The sequence below is a fragment of the Triturus cristatus genome, chromosome 9, assembly GCF_964204655.1.
Source record: "Triturus cristatus chromosome 9, aTriCri1.1, whole genome shotgun sequence".
Classification (NCBI taxonomy): domain Eukaryota; kingdom Metazoa; phylum Chordata; class Amphibia; order Caudata; family Salamandridae; genus Triturus; species Triturus cristatus.
The window spans coordinates 1,002,956,119-1,002,975,787 of NC_140592.1; the positions used below are offsets into that span (position 1 = coordinate 1,002,956,119).

The 19,669-nt window shown below is 45.4% G+C and overlaps 1 protein-coding gene across 1 annotated transcript in view; it reads right to left on the minus strand.

The window, feature by feature from the left end:
* Positions 1–359: 359 nt before the first annotated feature.
* Positions 360–19,669, minus strand: part of ADCK1 (aarF domain containing kinase 1) — an 805,280-nt gene continuing 785,970 nt past the window's right edge. Inside the window, exons 10-11 of the mRNA XM_085626629.1 lie at positions 6,727–6,920; positions 360–2,072 (exon numbers count right to left, since the gene is read on the minus strand). Of these exons, the coding sequence (XP_085482755.1) occupies positions 1,901–2,072; positions 6,727–6,920 (366 nt within the window). The 3' untranslated portion in view covers positions 360–1,900. The remainder of the gene's footprint in view (positions 2,073–6,726; positions 6,921–19,669) is intronic.

Genomic DNA, 19,669 nt, shown 5'->3' on the forward strand with positions numbered 1-19,669 from the left:
GTCACTGCCTGGGCTAGCGCGTTCTGCTATCGCTGCGCGTCCGCTCCAGCGTGCCGCTTTTGTGCTCCTCGTGACCCCTGGCCCCTCCCCTCCAATCAGCCCTGCTGAGCAGCAGCTGAGGCCCCTAGACTTGTGGGGAAGGCGGGGAGGAGGTGCAGGACCGGTCAGGAGAGCCCTGAGAGCCAAGATTCAAGTGTGTGGCAAGCGTGAGTACAATTCGTTTTAAAAGCACAACAAAGTGGATACAGTTTTAAAATTAGAACCAATTTTTAAAAGCAGGTTAAAAGCGAGTAAAAAGCAATACTGTCACTGCCTGGGCTAGCGCGTTCTGCTATCGCTAGTCCAGGCAGAGAGAATCTCAGGGTTGAACCTATGCCAGGCATGTTTTAAAGTCTTCATAGGGCAGCGAGAGTCCACTTTGATCGGAAATAGTAGGGAAAAGGAGACCAAGAAATGGTCTGTCCAGACCTGTGGGACGGGGGAGCGCATAGTGATTTGAGGGAGGTTAGAAATAACTGGGTCCAAGACATGGCCGGCTACGTGGGTAGCTTCAAGCACACACTGCTTTAATTGAAAGGCTTCCAGGTCAGCCAAGAAACTCCCAATCTCCACCTGTTCGGTGCTCTCAAGATGAAGGTTGAGATCGCCCAGAATAGTGAAATTGGCGGTCTTACTAGCAAGATGCCTTACTTTAATTAGTAGGTCATTCTTGAAGCTGGTCGCTGGCCCGGGAGGCCTGTAGATCAAGAGACCGGCCAGTGAGATGTTGTGGGTTAGCCCAATTTTAAACGATGCGCATTCACAACCCACTATGGGTTCACTCTCCAAATTGGCTCTATACGCTTCTTTAACTATCATTGCCACCCCACACCCTCTTCCCACTTCCCTATTAACAAATTTCAATATGTAGCCTTGCTGTCCATTCATTCACATACTAACCTAACACTCATCATCCTTTCATTTAATACTTGGCACAGGAGAACAAGTTCTTTCTGCTGTGTCTTGTGACGAAAAAAAGTGACTGATGTTGGATGAACAGATCGATAAAGGAACAGGAGTGAACAAGCAAAGTTTGGTCTCGTAATGTGGATCCCAACGTCACAGTGTAATACTGATCCATAATAGTCCGAGTGATTAACATCAGGTGTAATAAAATACTAAGAACAATGATAGGAAGACTAGTTTTCAATTGTACTGCTCATCACAAACTTTACTGCCGCAGGAGTATTAAGGGAACTCAAATGAGTGACTAAGCTTGAACTGTATTTTTAAAATAATGTTTTCTAAACTCCATTTGTTTTTTTAAATAATGTTTTTAAAAATAAGGTTCCAAAACACTGACGATTTAAAATATCCATATTATTAAAAAGGAGTTCTGGAGTTCCCATTGAGGGGGCAGGATTCCAGGACAATCTTGCTGTAGGCAACCTGCTGATCACAAAAAGGCAGAAGAGGTCCCTGAAATAGACTCCATCCAAGATACTTTCCATTCTTCTGGTTTATCTTCCACCAAGTAAAGCAGATGCTCACAGTGAGCAGTGAGGGCCTCTAATAAACCCCCTTACACTGCACCAGGTCTGGGTACTCTCTGAAGACAATCGACATCCATGATCTCAGCTGTGTAAATGGGGAGCAGGACCTGGGCCAGCCACTCTCCAGAATAACTGTTTACAAAATGATGCATAGGTCAAGATGCTCACCATTCCATCCCCCAGTTTCAATTCACCAGAATCCCCAGTGGAGTCCACATGTGGTGCTAGCACAGGCACCTTCAAATTGCACAACACATTCACCAGATTATTCACTGATCTTCTGCATCCGTAGGTTCCAATGAGCTTCTCCGATTGACATCTACCATGACTAGCCACAGGCCAATCACGGGAAAGTAAATGTACGTGCATCAACAAAATGATGGGTGGATTCGACCCAGCAGAGTGAGGATACCACCAGCCAACCGTGACTCCCTGACCCATAGGAAGAGTTCGTACACACTGAGCTCAAAAAGTGTTATGGTCTCAGACAGCGAGATCCGTGCCCGATCGAAGGCAGAGTGAGCCTTTCTTCTTCGATACCTGTAGGAATGAGGGACAGAGAAAATGTAATTTTGCGACTACATGAGACAGAGAGGAGAGAGAGAGAGAACAAAAATTAGAATCAAAGGAAGGGAATTCAAAGACTTCATACTTAGGTGAAAATATAGCAGGGGAAGGGAGCAAAGACAAAAATTAGACAGTGAAGTAGAAAAATGAAGGAGGGAGAGAAAGTGATGAGGAAAAAGAGTGATAAAGAGAGAGGATACAATGACAAGAATAGTGCGTTTTTAGAGAGACACAAGAGAAAACTAAGAGGAAATGGGAGGCAGTGACAAAAAGAGAGAAGGAAAGTGAATAAAGAGAAGGGAGAGTTAGCAAGGAAGTGCCAATCAGAGTGAGAAGAAAATAGGGTGAGAGCTGAGGAATTAGGCTGGTCGATTTAGACACCAAAAGGAGACTGTGAAATGCAAGAGAAAATCAAGACACCTGGAAGAGAGAAATAAAAAGCATATTTCAGACGGAGACAGGCAGACAGAAAATTAGAGTGAGGCAGCCTGACAGATTTAAAGAAGGGAAAGTGCAAAGTGTGAGAGCAAAGGCTGTGAGACAGGGGGAGAATGACATAAACCTTGAAGCATAGCAGAGAAAAAGGAGAAGGGTTGAACCTAGACGGCCAGGGGGGAATAGAGCTATGAATGGGTTGTCAAACTAGCAAATGTAAGCTCAACAGCTTCCCAAAATGCTGAAATCAATATTACACAGCAATATAAGTTAATCTATGGGATTGTTGAGCGGCATATGGATGAAGAGACATTAGGATCTGAGAGCTACTTTCATTTTTCTCAGCTGCTTACTCATCTTTCAAGGATGGCCTACTTTCTTTACCTGGGCAGTGTGAGCAGCCTGTGCGACATGTAGAACTGACCCCAAAGAGAACTTCTGGACATTCTCCAGTAGTAGTCAACGCGTGAGGAGGAGAAAGGAAGGAAATTGGGTATGTCGTAACTCAGTACATCAGGGGGCTCCGTTGTGATAGTACACGAGGAGAAGGCGACAAAGACTACATTGAGCTTAGTCAAGATTCAGTGAAGTCAAATGTGATGCTAGGTTCTGAATTCAAACTTTCTTGGAATGGGTGGTCATGTAATGTCCTTTTTTTAATACGGGGACTAGAGTCAAAAATAAAAGCCAGAAGGACTGGAAAGGAAACTGTGCAGATCGAGGGATGGGTTCAGGGCAAGGCAGAGGGCTTGCCAATGTCCAAATACCCAGCCATAAAAAAAAAGTATAACATTTAGGGAAAAGCTGGTAAAATGCTAGTGCGGCCGAACAGGGGGGAAGAGAAGGCAAGCTATATAAAAGAAGTGAAGGGAGACAATGGGGAGCTTACCCAGACATGGATGGCTCAAGACGTTATAGATGACGTTTCCCACTTTGCATGCACTCCTAGTTTCTATGAGAACCTATTGCTTGAGGCGTAAATCAGAGTTCATCAGGCCTTGCCACAAATGCAGATGGTTAGCACCACAGGTGCCAACAGCCTCTCAACTGAGCTTTTTTGGAACTCTTAGGGGAAATAACAAATGAAGACAGTCAATTAGTCACACGCATGCACACACAAACACATGTTGCAGGAATCTAGGGGAAAAGGTTTGCTAGCCTGAGAGATAAGGGAGGCCTTAATAGAATTAACACTCAAAAAAGAAGAAATCGAGAACCAGCCGTGCCTCCTACTAGCCAATCTTAATGTTAAACGTGGAGACCAACATATGAGAGGAGATTCTCAAAACTAAACTGGAGAAGAGTGTGACAATGGCAATCAACCCTGATCACTCTGGGTTTAGTTCAGACCAATCAACAGCACTGAACCACACAGGAGTGTCCAAATAGACTTGGCTGTGCGTTAGGTCAAAGGAGATTTGCAGTCATCACACTGTGGAATGTTTAAGTTGTTAGAGAAAATTACAGAGGTTTTTTGAGGGACATCTCTCAATATGTGCAGTTCATATCCTGCTATAGAAGGGAGACCATCATTGGTCTACACTGTGCGAACAAGATGAGCCTTAGACATTAAGCGGAGACCCAGGGTTTAGAATAAACTGGCAAGAATGAGTGTTTTTTCCTGTCAAAGGAAGGGATTGGGTGGAAAATAATATTAACACACTGCTGAGTAAATCTGAAGAGAATGGCAGGCGTTAAAGGGACCTGCAACTGGTGGATTAGGAGGAAGACAATTTATATGAAATTACTTCATAAGATTTCTTAATTAACTTCAAAACCACTATTCGTGATCCTGTGTTATTCTTCCACAGAGTTAAGGAAGCTATATAAGTTATATAAGTTACTAACATCACCCAAATAACCTTTTAAGCTCCATTTAGAAGTGGAGAAATGAATTTGCAAACGTGTTAAACTAATACCGGACCTCTCAACTTGCATGAATAGCTGGCTCCATCTTCCAGCAGTGGAAACCTCAGTTCAGCTTCCATGGGTGCTGATGAAGGAGAAGTCACTTACTTTAATGGGGAGGCCATGATGAAGTGGCTGTCGGCATCAAAATCTTCATTAGAAACAGCATGAAATGGGCTTCCCGAATGCTAGGGTGGATGAACAGGCTGACATGGGAGAGCCTATCTAACGCAAACCTTAGAAAGGTTGGCTAGCCGTAGCAATCTTCTAAATGGGATATTCAAGTTTGGTATTATACTGCCCAAAACGTCGTAAAAAATAATGCTGCGGTAAAAAAATAATTTCATCTAATCCAGAGGAAAAGATAAAAAAATATACAATTGACATATTCATTGTAAGTTATATATGTGAAAGATAAATATATAAATGTACCCCATTGCAGGACCAGGTCTTGATGAAGAAGACAGAGACAAAACCAAACCCTCAGCAACCTCTGCCAGAGTCTTCCCGAAGGAAGTCTTGTTGAACTTTCTAAAGAAAAAATTATCCATTTAATTTTGACAGTGAGGAGGAATTACTGTACCAACCAGTGATATTACCGTGTACTCCTCACCTGACCTAAAAGTGGAGAAAATCCTAATAGCAAGATATCTCCATTTGAAGTTCTCCTGGTGGCCGTAAACCTAACCACAAGACTCCTGGGGCTTCAGTACCTCCAACACTTAAACTTCTCGACTGCAACCAACCTTTTCTGAGATATGCGCCCCTGAAGCTGGCCAGGTATACACAACCCTGACCACTGGGACCTATCCAAAGCTAATTGCAACCAGTCGGCTTTGACATTTGTGCTGTTTTTTCAAGCTGGATTCCTTAATCAAAAACTACAAGTCAAGGAAGGTGTAGCTCAATGTTAGACATTGAACAAGCTGTGATTCTAATATCACAAACGTTCCAGTCACCACAGAGCTTTGTTCAATCCCATCATCTGCAAACCAAACCGATTTGCCTTGGACTACATATCAGATGTCCAGAGACTGTCGTAGTAGAACTTCCTGGCACCCAAAGAAGCAATGCATCTTTCTGTTGGATGTCTAACTGGAGATAAACACAGTAATGATACCTGAAAACCCTGATGCATTGTAAGGTATGGTGAAGAAAGCTCCAAGGAGTAACAATTGCACATAGAAGGTGTCGCCAATAGTGGCCGTTTATGTCACACGAAAGTAGGTAAGCATTATTTGGGTTGTATATCAGCACACAAAGTTTAAGGCTTTCCCAGGTTTTACTGGCTTAAATTCTCATACAAGGGTTCGATTTTTCAGACTATATGTTGAAGGCGTGTTCCTTTTTTTCTCTTTTTTTTTTTAAACGAGATTCTTCCTGGATAACAATCTTCTTTAAGTGTTTCCTTTTATGACCAATGCCACAGAAATTATGTGATTCTGCATCCACAGCATGTTCTCCTCATAATCATGGATTAACAGCACTTGCAGAGTAATCCATTTCATGCATATTTTGCAGATTCCAACCAAAAATATTTCAACATCAATCTGATCAAAAGTTAGCAAACAAAATGACAAACATGGTTACACGCAGTGGAAGACCCTTTGCAAACGTTAACTGGTCACTTTTTAGTTGCTGGTTGATATATTCGGGTATACTGGTATTAATGAGGTGAAACTTTTACCCAGAATGTATTAATGTATTAAAATGACAAAGTAACACAATTATATTGCCACATAATGATATACATTATTCCTCACATTTTGCCACACAATTTGGTCCTGCATTGTTTCATAAGTCCAGTGGCCAAGCTTATGAGTAATATAATATCATTGAAGAAACCTTTGCACCGTTTCTTCTAAGTAAGTCTCCACTGTGGAGTGCTTCTGCCAGTGGAAAATAAAGGCAATTGAGGGAGCCCTAGCAACTCTTGTAAGCCACAGTAGTTGGTGCCCTTGGCCAGTAGGGGGAACAGTGAGTCTCACTTCCGTTTCTCCCCAGTGACCTGCTGACCCCAGGTCCTGGCGTGAGCTACAAGAAGATATGGAGAGTAATTAAGAGTGAAGTGAATTGATACAGAGGAGGGATAACCGACCAAATGAAATAGAAGGAAAATCAGAGAGATACAAACTTGAGGAAGCGACGGATACAAGGAGTAAGAGGGAGGACGTATAGAGAGGAAGCTAGGGAGAGTGAGACACAGGATGGTAGAGTGAGTGAGACATGGGAGTAGACATGCATGGAGTGGAAGGCAGCTGAGTGGCGGACAAGGAGTACTCACTCGGCCAAGGCACGGACGCAGCAGCGAGACATGGTGATGAAGGAGCTGGCATCGGCCCGCGTGGACAGGGCGGTCTCGATGCCCCTCAACAAGTCGTTGGTCTTCAAGAGCAGCAGCATTTCTCGTGGGACGTTGTTCAGCAGCTGGCTGATTTGAGGTAGGTAGGCTGCTGCTCCGCTGCGAATCTCTACATCCTGTGAGAAGGAAGACAGGGAGGAAGACAGCATGAGAGAGATGAAGACATTCACCAAAAGGGAGGCAAGCACGCTTGGTGAGGATAGAGCGAGGCAGTGGGAGAAAGTGGAGATTCGGTGAAAGAAAGAGTAACAGTAAAGACGGAAAGAAGGTAGCAAAAATGTAAATAGGTCATTAGTGCCAAATGAAAAAAAGCTTTTTGGAAGTGTTTGGTTGGTATCAACTCCAGGATTTTTCTAGAGACCTCGTGATTTTAGTGAATGGATGCCACAAGACAGCCCCCAATCTGAAAAGTGTTCCAGCTCCAGAATTCTGTGCAGTTCACCATCAGTCAATTCTATGGGCAGATCAATATCTTGGTCACAGTCCGATATCAAAGGGTCTGCTCAAGGCTGTGAAATGTACAATTTATGTTTTTACAAAAATGAAATCATCACCCTGCCTCATGTTTAATCTAGGTGTGTCGTAGTAGTTTAAGTTGTGTCATGGTTCTAAATAAGTGTGGGAAGCACTGACCTAGAGATTCAGCAGCTTCCTAACCAGCCCGTGCAGCAGACATTCAAAAAATGGAGCAGACGAGGTGACCTCACATGCCCCCAGAGATACCAGTGATTTTTGTAAATCTGAGAAACTGCTCCTGTAGCAGACTATGAGGTAACACCTTGTGTCCATTTTAGTGTTAAAACAAGGCCCAGTGATGCACTGTAGACTCCCTATATGTGTACGTATATATAGTATATATATATATATATATATATATATATATATATATATATATTACAGTTTTATATATTGTGAACAGAGCCTAAGGGCTTTGGAGTACTTTATATGAGCACCAGATTACTTTGCACACAGTCAGATTCATTTTATTTTACACAAGGGGGATTAAGTAACTTATCTAGAATCGAAGGATGTTGAGCCTACACCGGAACCCAAACCTGTTCCCCATATTTATTCAGCATCTCTGGCCATTAGGCCACATTCAGATTTCTCATTCTATATGTGAAAAACATACACATGAGGTACGGTTGTGTATGATCACATATAGTAACCATATTCTCTGTTGGAAAGGCTTTATGAAGTAAACAAAGAGCAGCAACGAATACTGGACGGTTCCCCCGCAGTCTTGCTTGGGAATACGTGCAAGGGTTTGTTTTAAAACTGGACTTAGGGACATTGCTCAGCACCTTTGTACTGGTGCACCAAAAGGGCTAGTCATTTTAAATATTACTTACATATTGTCCATGACCTTCATGGCCTAAGGAAATCAGCACACAACCCACTAATGAGTCCCAGCCCAAAGTTTGGGAACTGCTGTCTTAGGTTGTCTAAGTGGATACGGGGGGAGGGCAGGAGGCCCATTTTTTGCTGTTATCTTTGCCTAATGCTAACATTAAGGTTATGCCAACTGCTCAGGACATCCAAATCTATGGTGCAATATATAAGGGAGGAGAAGATATTGGTTGCAGCTTCCTTGCTAATATTAAAAAAAAGTCCTACTACCACGAAGGAGGAAAAAGCTGGGAAGCAAGACTTTTGGAGTCATATGATAGTCAAGAACATAATGATCTGGAAAGAAGGATTTATTTGGAATAAATTATTAATTTGAACAATGATTACATGTTTGCATTTAATATGCTCTTACAATATTTATTTTCCTAAAGAAGTTGGTATTTAGTAAAATGAGTTTTTAGTTCCTACCCAGATAGATGTAGTGATCTGTTAGGAAAGAATACTGAATTGTTGGCGCAAACACTTAAGCAGGTAATACCATTATCACCCTCCAGTTTTTCCGGTGTACCTAATGTCACTTCTCCAAGACACCATTTTTTGACTACATTAGCAGCTTGACAATATGCTTTAAAATCATGTGGATGCATCAATGTCAGATCAAACATAAAATGTGTTTTTGTTTGTGTACATTCAAACCTTAGGACATCTTAGTGCTGAATAATAGATGTTTATTGGTACCAAAGTAAATGGTACACATTTTATCAACCTTGAAAAGATGAAAGGTTGAGTTAGCCTGCTAGGATTCAAATCTTTGATCGTGAGATCAAACACAGGTAGCTGCAGGGGATGCATTAGTCCACTAAACCACTAGACCCAGTAACAACATTGTTTTTTTGACACAATATTCGGGTCCCACTGCTGGAGTAAAAGGCATTGCAATAGCTGGATATTGTGGAAGAATAGTAAAATAGATAAAACTCAAGGAGAGCTCAAATCCACCTCTATTTAAGCACAATATGACTACATTTTTGCTAAATATTTCCCAGAAGTTCCTAAGGTAGTCCTACAAGTAGGAGTACAATATTATAGTCCAGTCTAACAAGATGGATGGATATTGACTCCAAATCAAGTGCCTATACAAACTGCCAAAGGACAATTGATAAAGTAAATATAATGAAACACATGGATTAGCAAAACTACCCTGCAATGCGCAGTCATTTAAAGGATGCTCTGTAATGCGACTTCGTTAAAGCTTTGATTATCGTTGCGCTGTTATACAGTTTCAACAAGTTAAGTAGGACTGCCTATTAGGACACAATAAACGTCAGAATATAGGAACTAAGTCCATCAACACGATCAGGAAATGTTGACCCCATTCCTGCATAGCTTACAGTGCACCATGTGAACCCCTAACCAGTGTAGCAGATGGTATCGGCAACGTCAAACATGACTACTCTGATTCCCAAGGAAATCATGGAAATAGGCCTACCCATTCTTGGTTACTCATGCATGAACAAGGTGAACACAAGAAAGATATGATTAAAGATTTTCAAACATTTTTTGAAGCAATCGTATTCTTGCATAGACAAAATAAACAGTGATTATCAGGCAGATGAAGCAAAACATTATAACCAACATTATTAGAATGCTGAAAAAGATAAACAGTTCAACCACAGCAATGTTATTATGTGGTTATAAACCTATCTGTTACTATCTATACCATCAGAGCACAGTGGGAGTATCTCTGCCAGATCTAATGGCTGGTAAAGAGCAGCCTATTGATCTTGGTAGGATAAAGATCTGAATCAGCAGGACTGCATCTCGGGCAAAATGCCGCTTTTCAGGATAAAACCAGTCAAAGTGCTCCTCTGCTGAATGCAATCCAGAGGTAGTTTATATAATAGAACATCATTCATATCGCACTGGGTCAAAGGTGCAACTCTGATGCAGTGACCTGTCTGGTTTCTAAGAGCTGTCTCGAACTGACAACATAACTACAAGGACATCTCGTTCTATGTTCCTAACCGTGGACAGACGAAAAAGGCTAACTAGGAATAAACTGCACATACAGTGTCTTTTCAGTATATTAGCGTGCAAATGTGAAAACACGTAATAGTCGACACTGGAAAAAGATGTCAAGTTTAAAACATGAAACTAAAATGGCGACTAAATGCGGACCCTAAGGTACCTTTCAACACTGCCCAACATGCAGGGTTTTCATTCCTACGGATGCCAACAGGTCTGGAAAAGTTGTGTCCTGCAAAAATAATGTCATCTGATAACCCTAATCAAAAGCCAAGTGTGCAGTTGGAGGAGGCAGTGCACATGGAGCTGGGATGGGAGGGTGGGTGTGTGTGTTTCACAGAGGTGCAACTTAAGATGAGTCTGCACCTTTGAGGCGAATCCACCAAAATGCTACCAAACAGTACCAGCTATTGAAGCAGCAACCCACTTCAGGCTCCAACAGCCCTGATGCTGCACCCTGGTCTACTACTAGCTTGGCAGGGATCCTTGTGAGTGGGTGTTTTAGGGGTGAAGAAGAAGAAGCCAAGTTATCCAATATGTGCTTTTACCCAAAATCTTGTAATAAACAATCAGCATCTCGAATATATTCTTTAATTCGGTATAAGTGTGTTCAGTAATGTGCAGCTACAAACAGTAGTGTTTTCAATAAGTCAAATTGTGGAGTCTACCTGCAAGCAATGGCGTATATACGGAGAATGCAACAGGAACATTGCTCTGAATGCCATTTCAATTGTTCCTTTGTGTATGAAGTAACTCCGGGGATCATCATGCAACAGACTTCTATAGAATGAAAAAAGTATATTCGAGTTGATGATTGTCTATTAGAAAATGTAGGTGAAAGAACTCTCCTTAAAAATAGTTTGAGGGGTAGTTGGCCCTCCCGTCCCAAAATGAGCTGCCTTTTCATGTCATCATTTGTAATCTAATGTAGGCATTTTGAGCGGTGCTGAGTTTATAAGGTCTTTCCCTAAGCATCTATGCAATATGTCCTAGTGCTTTTCAGATTGCAGGTGCTTTTCAGATCGAGGCGAATGGTTGTCTTACCAACATAAGTAGGAAGAGTTTTTGGGAAGATGTAGTGATAATGAGGGCTTCTCTAAGCATAAGGCCAGTAAAATTTGTCAGACTTTGTATGACTTATCAGCTTACCACAGGATAAGTCTCACCAATGTGTTTTTTTTCCAGAAACATCGGGGTTGATTTTGAAAACAATTTATTTTTCTATTTTATGGAAGTAATACTTAGGTGCACCAAAATATCCAAATGAGAAATGATTAATAAGAACAGAATCTGATGCTTTATAGACAAGCAGGTGGAAATTACTTGTGTGGAATAAATGGATGTAAGCATGGGAACGTGAGAATACATTTCCCCACAGTCAATGCACTTCTAATGTGGAGAAAAGGATGAATAGAAATTTGCCTAGCCCACGAGTAGGTAAGTTGCAATTCTATTAAGGACACGGAGGCGAGGATTATGCTAACTCTTCCTTCGCTTTAATACAAATAATTTTCACAGCAGCCTTATTCAAACAATATGAAACAACTACATTTCCCAAAAGTCCAGGGAAAGGAAAAAACAACAGTCTCTAATAGTCGTTTCACAGTGTCCATGGCTCTCATCCCATAAATCTCAGCCGTCTCTCTTGCACTTGCTCTTTCTTCGCTGGAGGAACTCTCCCTTGCTTACGCATTGTGTTTCGAATTATCATTCTAAAAAAAAAAAACCACACTGATCAGCCAAGGAATACGAATCATGCAAAAGCATCAACAGAACATCATGAAAAAGATTATGTAAATCACCGTACTGAACAAACATGAGGGCACAACCCTTAGTAAAGCATGAAGATAAACAAATTCAGCACCATCATCAAACTGAAAAGATTACTTACGACCATACAGGGGGGAATCCGCACCCCGCAAGTCTGCGGGGAGGGATAATCCTCGCCTCCGTTTCCTTAATAGAATTGAAACCTACCTACTCGTGGGCTAGGCAAATTTCTATTCTATGTCAGGACCGGAGGCGAGGATTATGCTCCTTTAAAACTTATCAATAACCACCTGAGCCACATTCAGCACTGGCTTAAAATAGAACCTTTTAAAGGTAGAATCCGATGACCAATCTGCTGCTCTCATCAGGTCTTCTAACCGAGCGCCTACGGTAAATGCTTTTGAAGCCATAGCCCCCGTTCTGAATGGGCACCAAAAGCTCTTGTATTGATGTCGCCTCTTGCATCACCCACCGCACCCAGCGGGCTATAGTGGGAGAAGAAACTGCCTTGAACGGTTTTTTAAGGGCTATCAGGAGTTGTCAATCGCCTTGAGGGCGGACTTCCTCCGTAGCCTCCTCATAGGCTTTAAGGCATTGAACCACACAGAGCTTTGGAGATTCCCTGAAAGCAGGGTAAGAATTTGTGTGAGTATTGGACTTAGTACGTCTACTCACTGTGAAGGTAACCTCATCAGGGTAAGAAACTCTCGCCGTGACATCGAGGGCTCGGACGTCAGAAACCCTTCTGCAGGACACTAGACATAGCAACATCGCCAGCTTAGCCGACAACTCCTTCCTCGAAAGGAAACGGTTGGGTTGCCAGGACAGAAACAGGTTCAACACCTGGTTCACGTCCCAAAGGGCTGAATAGCGGGGTTCAGGAGGCAACGACAAACGAATGCCCCTGAGAAGCTTGCAAACAAAGGGATGTTCCCCCAGGGGTGCTCCATCCACTGGAGCGTGCCCTGCTGAAATAGCGGACCGAACCGTGTTCACGGACCTATAAGCCAACCCTTTTTTAGCTAGGCCAGCCAGATAATTAAGAACGTGAGTCAAATCTGCGACCACGGGATCCACTTCCAGTCGCAAACACCTACATACCCAGCGCATCCAAGCTGACTTGTACCTTCTGGACGTGCTATCTGCCCAGGTTCTGGAGAGTAGGAACTCAGCGTGTTCCAAAAGGCCCGGCAGTCTCCATCGCTGCCTGTAATCCGCCAGGCCATAAGCTGAAGGGATCCGTCCTCCACCAACCGGTGAGGGACACCCTCCAGACTCGTCAGGAGGAGGGGAGTCTGGAGGAGTTGGATTGGAGAATCCCAAGAAAGTTCCAGTAGAACCGGAAACCAAACTTGTGACCTCCAGAGCGGCGTCACCAGAACTACAGAGGCCCTTTGTCTGCGAACCAGGGCTGCCGCCCGAGTGATCATGGAGAACGGGGGAAACGCATACCCGCTCCCCTGACTCCAATCTTGAGTGAATGCATCCGTCGCCACCACCAGTGGGTCCGGTCTCCAACTGAAGAACCGTGGGAGCTGATGATCGAGGCGGCACGCAAAGAGGTCAATGGAGAAAGGTCCCCACCGCTCCTGCAGATGGAGAAAAATCTCCGGATCCAGCTTCCACACACTGGTGTCCCGCAAGTATCGGGAGTGCCAGTCCACGACTAAGTTGTCCCGACCTGGGAGGTATTCCGCCGTCACCGAGATCTGATTGGCCAAGCAAAACTCCCAGAACTCCTTGGCCATATTCGCCAAGGCTTTGGACCGAGTGCCGCCCAGGTGATTGATATACCGGACTGCCGATACATTGTCCATTTTCAGGAGCACTGAGGCTTGAACCCGGGTTCTTGGTCCAGCAACGGACTGCGAAAGAGCCCGCCAGCAACTCCAAACAATTGATGTGAAGTTGTTGCTCTAAAGGAGACCAACTGCCGCCGGTGGAGAAATCCCCGCACCGCCCTCCCCAGCCTGACCGGCTGGCATCTGACTCTATCACCAAGTCGGGAGCGGAACCGAAGAAAGCTCTCCCGTTCCAGGCCTCCATGTGCGCTAGCCACCACTCCAATTCGTCTCTCACGTCCTCCATCAGGGGAACCACCTGTGAATATGTCAGACCTCTTCGCAGATGATGCGCCTTCAAATGCTGAAGGGCCCGGTAGTGTAATGGGCCCGGGAATATTGCCTGGATGGAAGCCGAAAACAGGCCCACCAGGCGCGCAATCTGCCGCAGCGAGGTCCTCTGCTTGGCTAGAGTGTGGCGGATCTCGTGACGGATCTTCGCCACTTTCCTGGAGGGCAGGCTGAGCGACGCCGAGACGGAGTCTATAACGAAACCTAGGAAAACCGCTTTCTGTGTCGGGATCAGGAGCGACTTCTGTTCGTTGATCACGAACCTCAAGTCCTGGAGCAAAGACACTGCCAGCTGCAGATGGGAGCGCAACTGTACCGGACATTGGGCCAAAATGAGAATATCGTCTAAGTAGACGATCAAGCGGACTCCGTGTGCTGTCAAGGATTCCACTGTCGGTTTGAGAACCTTGGTAAAGCACCACGGGCCGACGATAGGCCGAACGAGAGAGACACAAATTCGTAGGCCAGACCGCGCCAAAGAAACTGGAGGAATCGCCTGTGCGGTGGGAATATGGGTACTACTAGGTACGCGTCCTTCCGGTCCAGACGCACCATCCAATCGAGGGGCCGGAGGACATCTCTGAGCAGATGAATGCCCTCCATTTTGAAGTGTCTGTACACCAGCCACTCGTTGAACTCCCGGAGGTTGATCACCGGTCTCTGCCCCCCGTCGGACTTGTCCACCAAGAAGGTGTTGCTGAGGAAACCCCCAGGGTGAACGTCCTTACGGCAGACCGCTCCCTTGTGGAGTAAAGCGCCCACTTCCTTGTCTATCATGACCGCATCGGACGAGGACAAAACTATGGGTCAAGGCCTGACGGCCTGGCGGGGGGAACCGTAAAACTCTATCTGGAACCCCCGCACAGTCTGTAGAACCCAAGCGTCCCTTGTAAGCGCCTCCCAAGCGGGGAAGAACATGCGCTAGCCTGCCGCCAACTTGCAACAACGCAGCAGGCAAAACACTCACCATTGGGGTTTCCGTTATTGCCGCCTTTGTATCCGCCGCGGCCCCGGGAAGCGTTGTCATCTGGTCGGGTAAAAGTTGTTGAACCGCTGGTCCGTTTGGTACTGTCCACGTCCGGAGCCTTGCCCCCTACCCTGGGGGATTTGGGTCTGAAAGCGGCCGGACGGACGGCCCCTGCTCCGACCGGCCCCACGGAAAACCCGAGGATGAAATCCCCTTTTCATGTTCGCCTGCGCTTTATCCAGGGAAGTAAATGTGGCGACAAACTTGCCCAGTTCCTTGACGAAGGGCTCGCCAAACAAACCCCCTTGCGCGACCGCTCCTGCCTCCGAGCAAGCCAAATCGCCTAACTTAGGGTCAACTTTGATCAAGTGCGACCTACGCCTCTCAGTCGAGAGGGCACAGTTTGTGTAGCCCATAAAGCAGATCGCACGTTGCGCCCACACGGACAGGACCTGCGGGTCAATCAAGGAGCCCGAGCTACGGGCCTCCTCCGCCATGTCCAAGATTTTCGTCATTGGTCCAATGGCGTCCAACAGCTTGTCCTGACAAGCACGCCATGGGCAATCAATCCCTTTCTTAGGGTCCTTTATAAACTTAGCCAGGAAAGTAGCCATTTTACTTTCAATATCTGGGGTCAAGGCTACTTTTCCCTCCAACGTAGGGCAAGGGCACTCAGCTTGCAATCTACTCCGGGCCTCGTTTTCCAAGGTCTTCCTAAGTCTAGATGCTACATATTGGGCCGCCTTTTCATCAGCGACCCACTCCGCCGAGCGGGGATGGATGATATCATCCGGATCTAACATATCCGAAATACCTGCCTTCAGTGGTTCCATAGAGCCAGACGGCCGCCAAGACCTTGAGGAACCGGCCTCATCGTCTGACCCATCGGGAGAGTCTCCTGCCTGCGTCTGAGGGGAAGCCGGTCGCGGGTCAGGGTCCGATGGCATTGGGTCTTGGGGTAGTTCAATAGGCGCAGTGCGGTCTAAAAAGGCCTGCTTAAGGCGCGCAAACGCGTCCTTATCCACCCCAGCCTCACACTTTTTCTTGGAGGGAGGAGGCCCTTCATTGTCATTCGGGTCCCCCATGGACTCTCCAACCGGCGCCGAGGGACCAACTGGAGGCTGACCTACTCTTGCGCACAACTACTCAATTTTGTCGACTAGGCGCTGTTCTATAGGGGTCATCATCTCGTTGACCGCCTTATAGATGGAATTATCTACCGCAGCGTAAAAATAGTCGTCCCACTGTAGGTAGGACAAAGAATCCTCCTCCTCATAGTATTCTTGCGCCATGTTCACAGGCTGCTCTTTGCTGAGGCAACCAAAAACCTGGAGGAGCAATCACGCAGAGCGTGAAGATTAGGGCTGAGGGTCTCTCAGGAAATGTGTAGGGCCAGAGGCACAAATTTTATCGAGTGAACCACCCTCGGATGCCAACACCCACAACTATAACTGGGTTCAAGCTGCCTGCCAGGCATCCACTAACAAGGCCCTAGGCCAACCAATACCTACCCCACTATACAGGGCGTGAAGAATAGCCTACGGTGCACCGCACCACTACCTACCCGAAAAACTGGCGTTTTGTAGAATTTGCAGATAAGAATACAGACCCAAGAGCACTGGGCGATTCAGGCAGCAAAATCGGCGCAGACAGTACCAGCCGAACGGAGCACGTGACAGTACTCTATGATTAAACGCCCTCCGCGGCTGGCAAGTCTCGGCGCCCCCACAGCGCCCTCTAGGGGCGGCGAGCCGCACCGTGGCCGCGAGTAAAGGCAGAGGGAGCAAGCCGCGTAAGGAGCGCAGGGCGTTCCCGCAGCCAACAGGGAATCTGTAGAAGAAAAACGCGCATTAAGGCATCAGGCGTTCGCCCCAAGCACAGAGACCCCAAGCAACCGTTCCAACAAGCAATCGGTAAGGAAAAGAAAAGCACTTAACTCTATCTGCTGAGCAGCGAAGAAAGAGGAAAAGCAAGAGAGACGGCTGAGATTTATGGGATGAGAGCCATGGACACTGTGAAAGGACTATTAGAGACTGTTGTTTTTTCCTTTCCCTGGACTTTTGGGAAATGTAGTTGTTTCATATTGTTTGAATAAGGCTGCTGTGAAAATTATTTGTATTAAAGCGAAGGAAGAGTTAGCATAATCCTCTTCTCCGGTCCCGACATAGAATTCTCCAGATGTATGTGATTTAACAGAAAATATAAATACTGAGATATTCTTTCACCTAAACTATTTAATCAAAATTTTCATGATAAATGGCATTTACCATTTGGTAGAAACAACTGTTAGAATATCTTTTTTCGACAGTGTCCGTTAAATGCTTTGTAGGTCTTGCCAAGCAGATAGTGCAATTTGTTTGGTTGTGAAAGACCTATTGTGAGCCTACAGTTAATCCATTGCTTGCCATTGGGTGGCTTTACTGTCACTCATTTGCTTTCTTCATATTCAATAGCTTTCTTCCTCTTTCCTCTTCTTGTGTTTGTCCATCCCCTGGAGCGTAGACTCTTTCCTATCCTTTTGACCTGTGACATGTATCCTTACACTGCTCACTGTTTGGTACCTACCTTTTTCTTTTTAGTTAAACAGTCCACGAAAGTGCATGTGTTTTCCAGCTCCCTCCCTTGTGTTCTTACCCCCTGCCAAACTCCCTGTCCCTCGTGCACTCCATGTTGTTCTCTCTATTGTATGCAGCTTTCTCCTCCTCTCCTCAAGTGCTCCTCGGTGGTGATTTTTTATTTTTATTTAGCACTAAACAAAAAATCTATTTTTATTTTCCGATCCAAGTGCTGTCCAACATTTTGGATCTGTACATAACATAAAAACGAAAATGGGGCCAGCGTCATTCCATAGTGCACCCATTCATGGTGACACATTAGCGCATGTACAGACTGACGCTCCGGGCAGCAGTGGTTACGTCATCATGTCTTTTTGTTTGTTTTGCTGATGCTGTGTAGGCAATTTTGATGTCTCCTCAATACGTTTTGGGCCCTTGCCTGTCGCGGGTACTTGGGCCTCCCACAAGAGTGAGGCACCATTTTTATCGGGAGACATGTGGGAACGCTGGGTGGTAGGAAATTTGTGTCAGCCCGGTGATCTCACAACTTTCCCACACAAAAATGTGTGGAAAAGTGATTTTTTTCAGCTAAATTTGAGGTTTGCAGGGGATTCTGGGTAAGAAAACGTTGGGGGATCCACGCAACCAATACCTTCCTGAAATCCCCCGGATGTCTAGTTTTCAGAAATGTGTGGGTTTGTTAGGTTTCCCTAGCTGGCCACTGGGCACGGGGCCAAAAACCCAGTTGAAGCCCTTGCGAAACCGCGTTGCTTTGTGATAGGCAATTTTGATGTCTTCTCAATACGTTTTGGGCCCTTGCCTTTCGCTGGTACTTGGGCCTCCCACACGAGTGAGTCACCATTTTTATCGGGAGACAGGGGGGAACGCTGGGTGGTTGGAAATTTGTGTCAGCCCGGTGATCCCACAACTTTCCCACACAAAAATGTGTGGAAAAAGTGATTTTTTCAGCTAAATTTGAGGTTTGCAGGGGATTTTGGGTAAGAAACCATTGGGGCATCCACGCAACCAATACCTCCATGGAATCCCCCAGGTGCCTAGTTTTCACAAATGTGTGGGCTTGGTAGGTTTCCCTAGCTGGCCGCCGAGCACGGGCCCAAAATCCCAAATGACACCCCTTGCAAAACCAGGTTGTTTTGTGATAGGCAATTTTGATGCCTCCTCAATACGTTTTGGGCCCTTGCCTGTCACGGGTACTTGGGTGCCCCACACAAGTGAGGTACCATTTTTCTTGGAAGACTTTGGGGAACGCGGGGTGGGTGGAATGTTGTGGATCCATGCAGATTCCAGAACTATCCACCACAGAAATGTGAGGAAAATGTGTTTTTTTGGGACTAATTTTTAGGTTTGCAAGGACTTCTGGGTAACAGAACCTGGAGAGAGCCAGTCAAGTCACCCCATCATGGATTCCCCTGGGTGTCTAGTTTTCAAAAATGTATAGGTTTGATAGGTTTCACTAGCTGCTGGCAGAGCTAGGGTTCAAAATCTACAGCTAGGCACTTTGCAAAAAAAGTCAGTTTTCACTGTGAAAATGTGGTGTGTCCACATTGCGTTTTGGGCTGTTTCCTGTCGCGGGTACTTGTCCCTCCCACACAAGTGAGGTATCAATTTCCACTGAAGACTTTGGGGAATGCGGTGTGGGTGGAATTTTGTGGATCCACACAGATTCCAGAACTTTCCACCACAGAAATGTGAGGAAAATGTGTTTTTTTTGGACAATTTTTAAGGTTTGCAAGGGATTCTGGGTAACAGAACCTGGTGAGAGCAAGCCAAGTCACCCCATCCTGGACTCCCCTGGGTGTCTAGTTATCAAAACTGTATAGGTTTGATAGGTTTCCCTAGGTGCCGGCAGAGCTAGGGTTCAAAATCTACAGCTAGGCACTTTACAAAAAAAGGGCCAGTTTTCCCTGTAAAAGTAAAGTGTGTCCACATTGCGTTTTGAGCCGTTTCCTGTCGCGGCCACTAGGCCTACCCACACAAGTGAGGTACCATTTTTATCGGGAGACTTGGGGTAACACAGAATTGTAGAGCAACTGTTATTACCTATT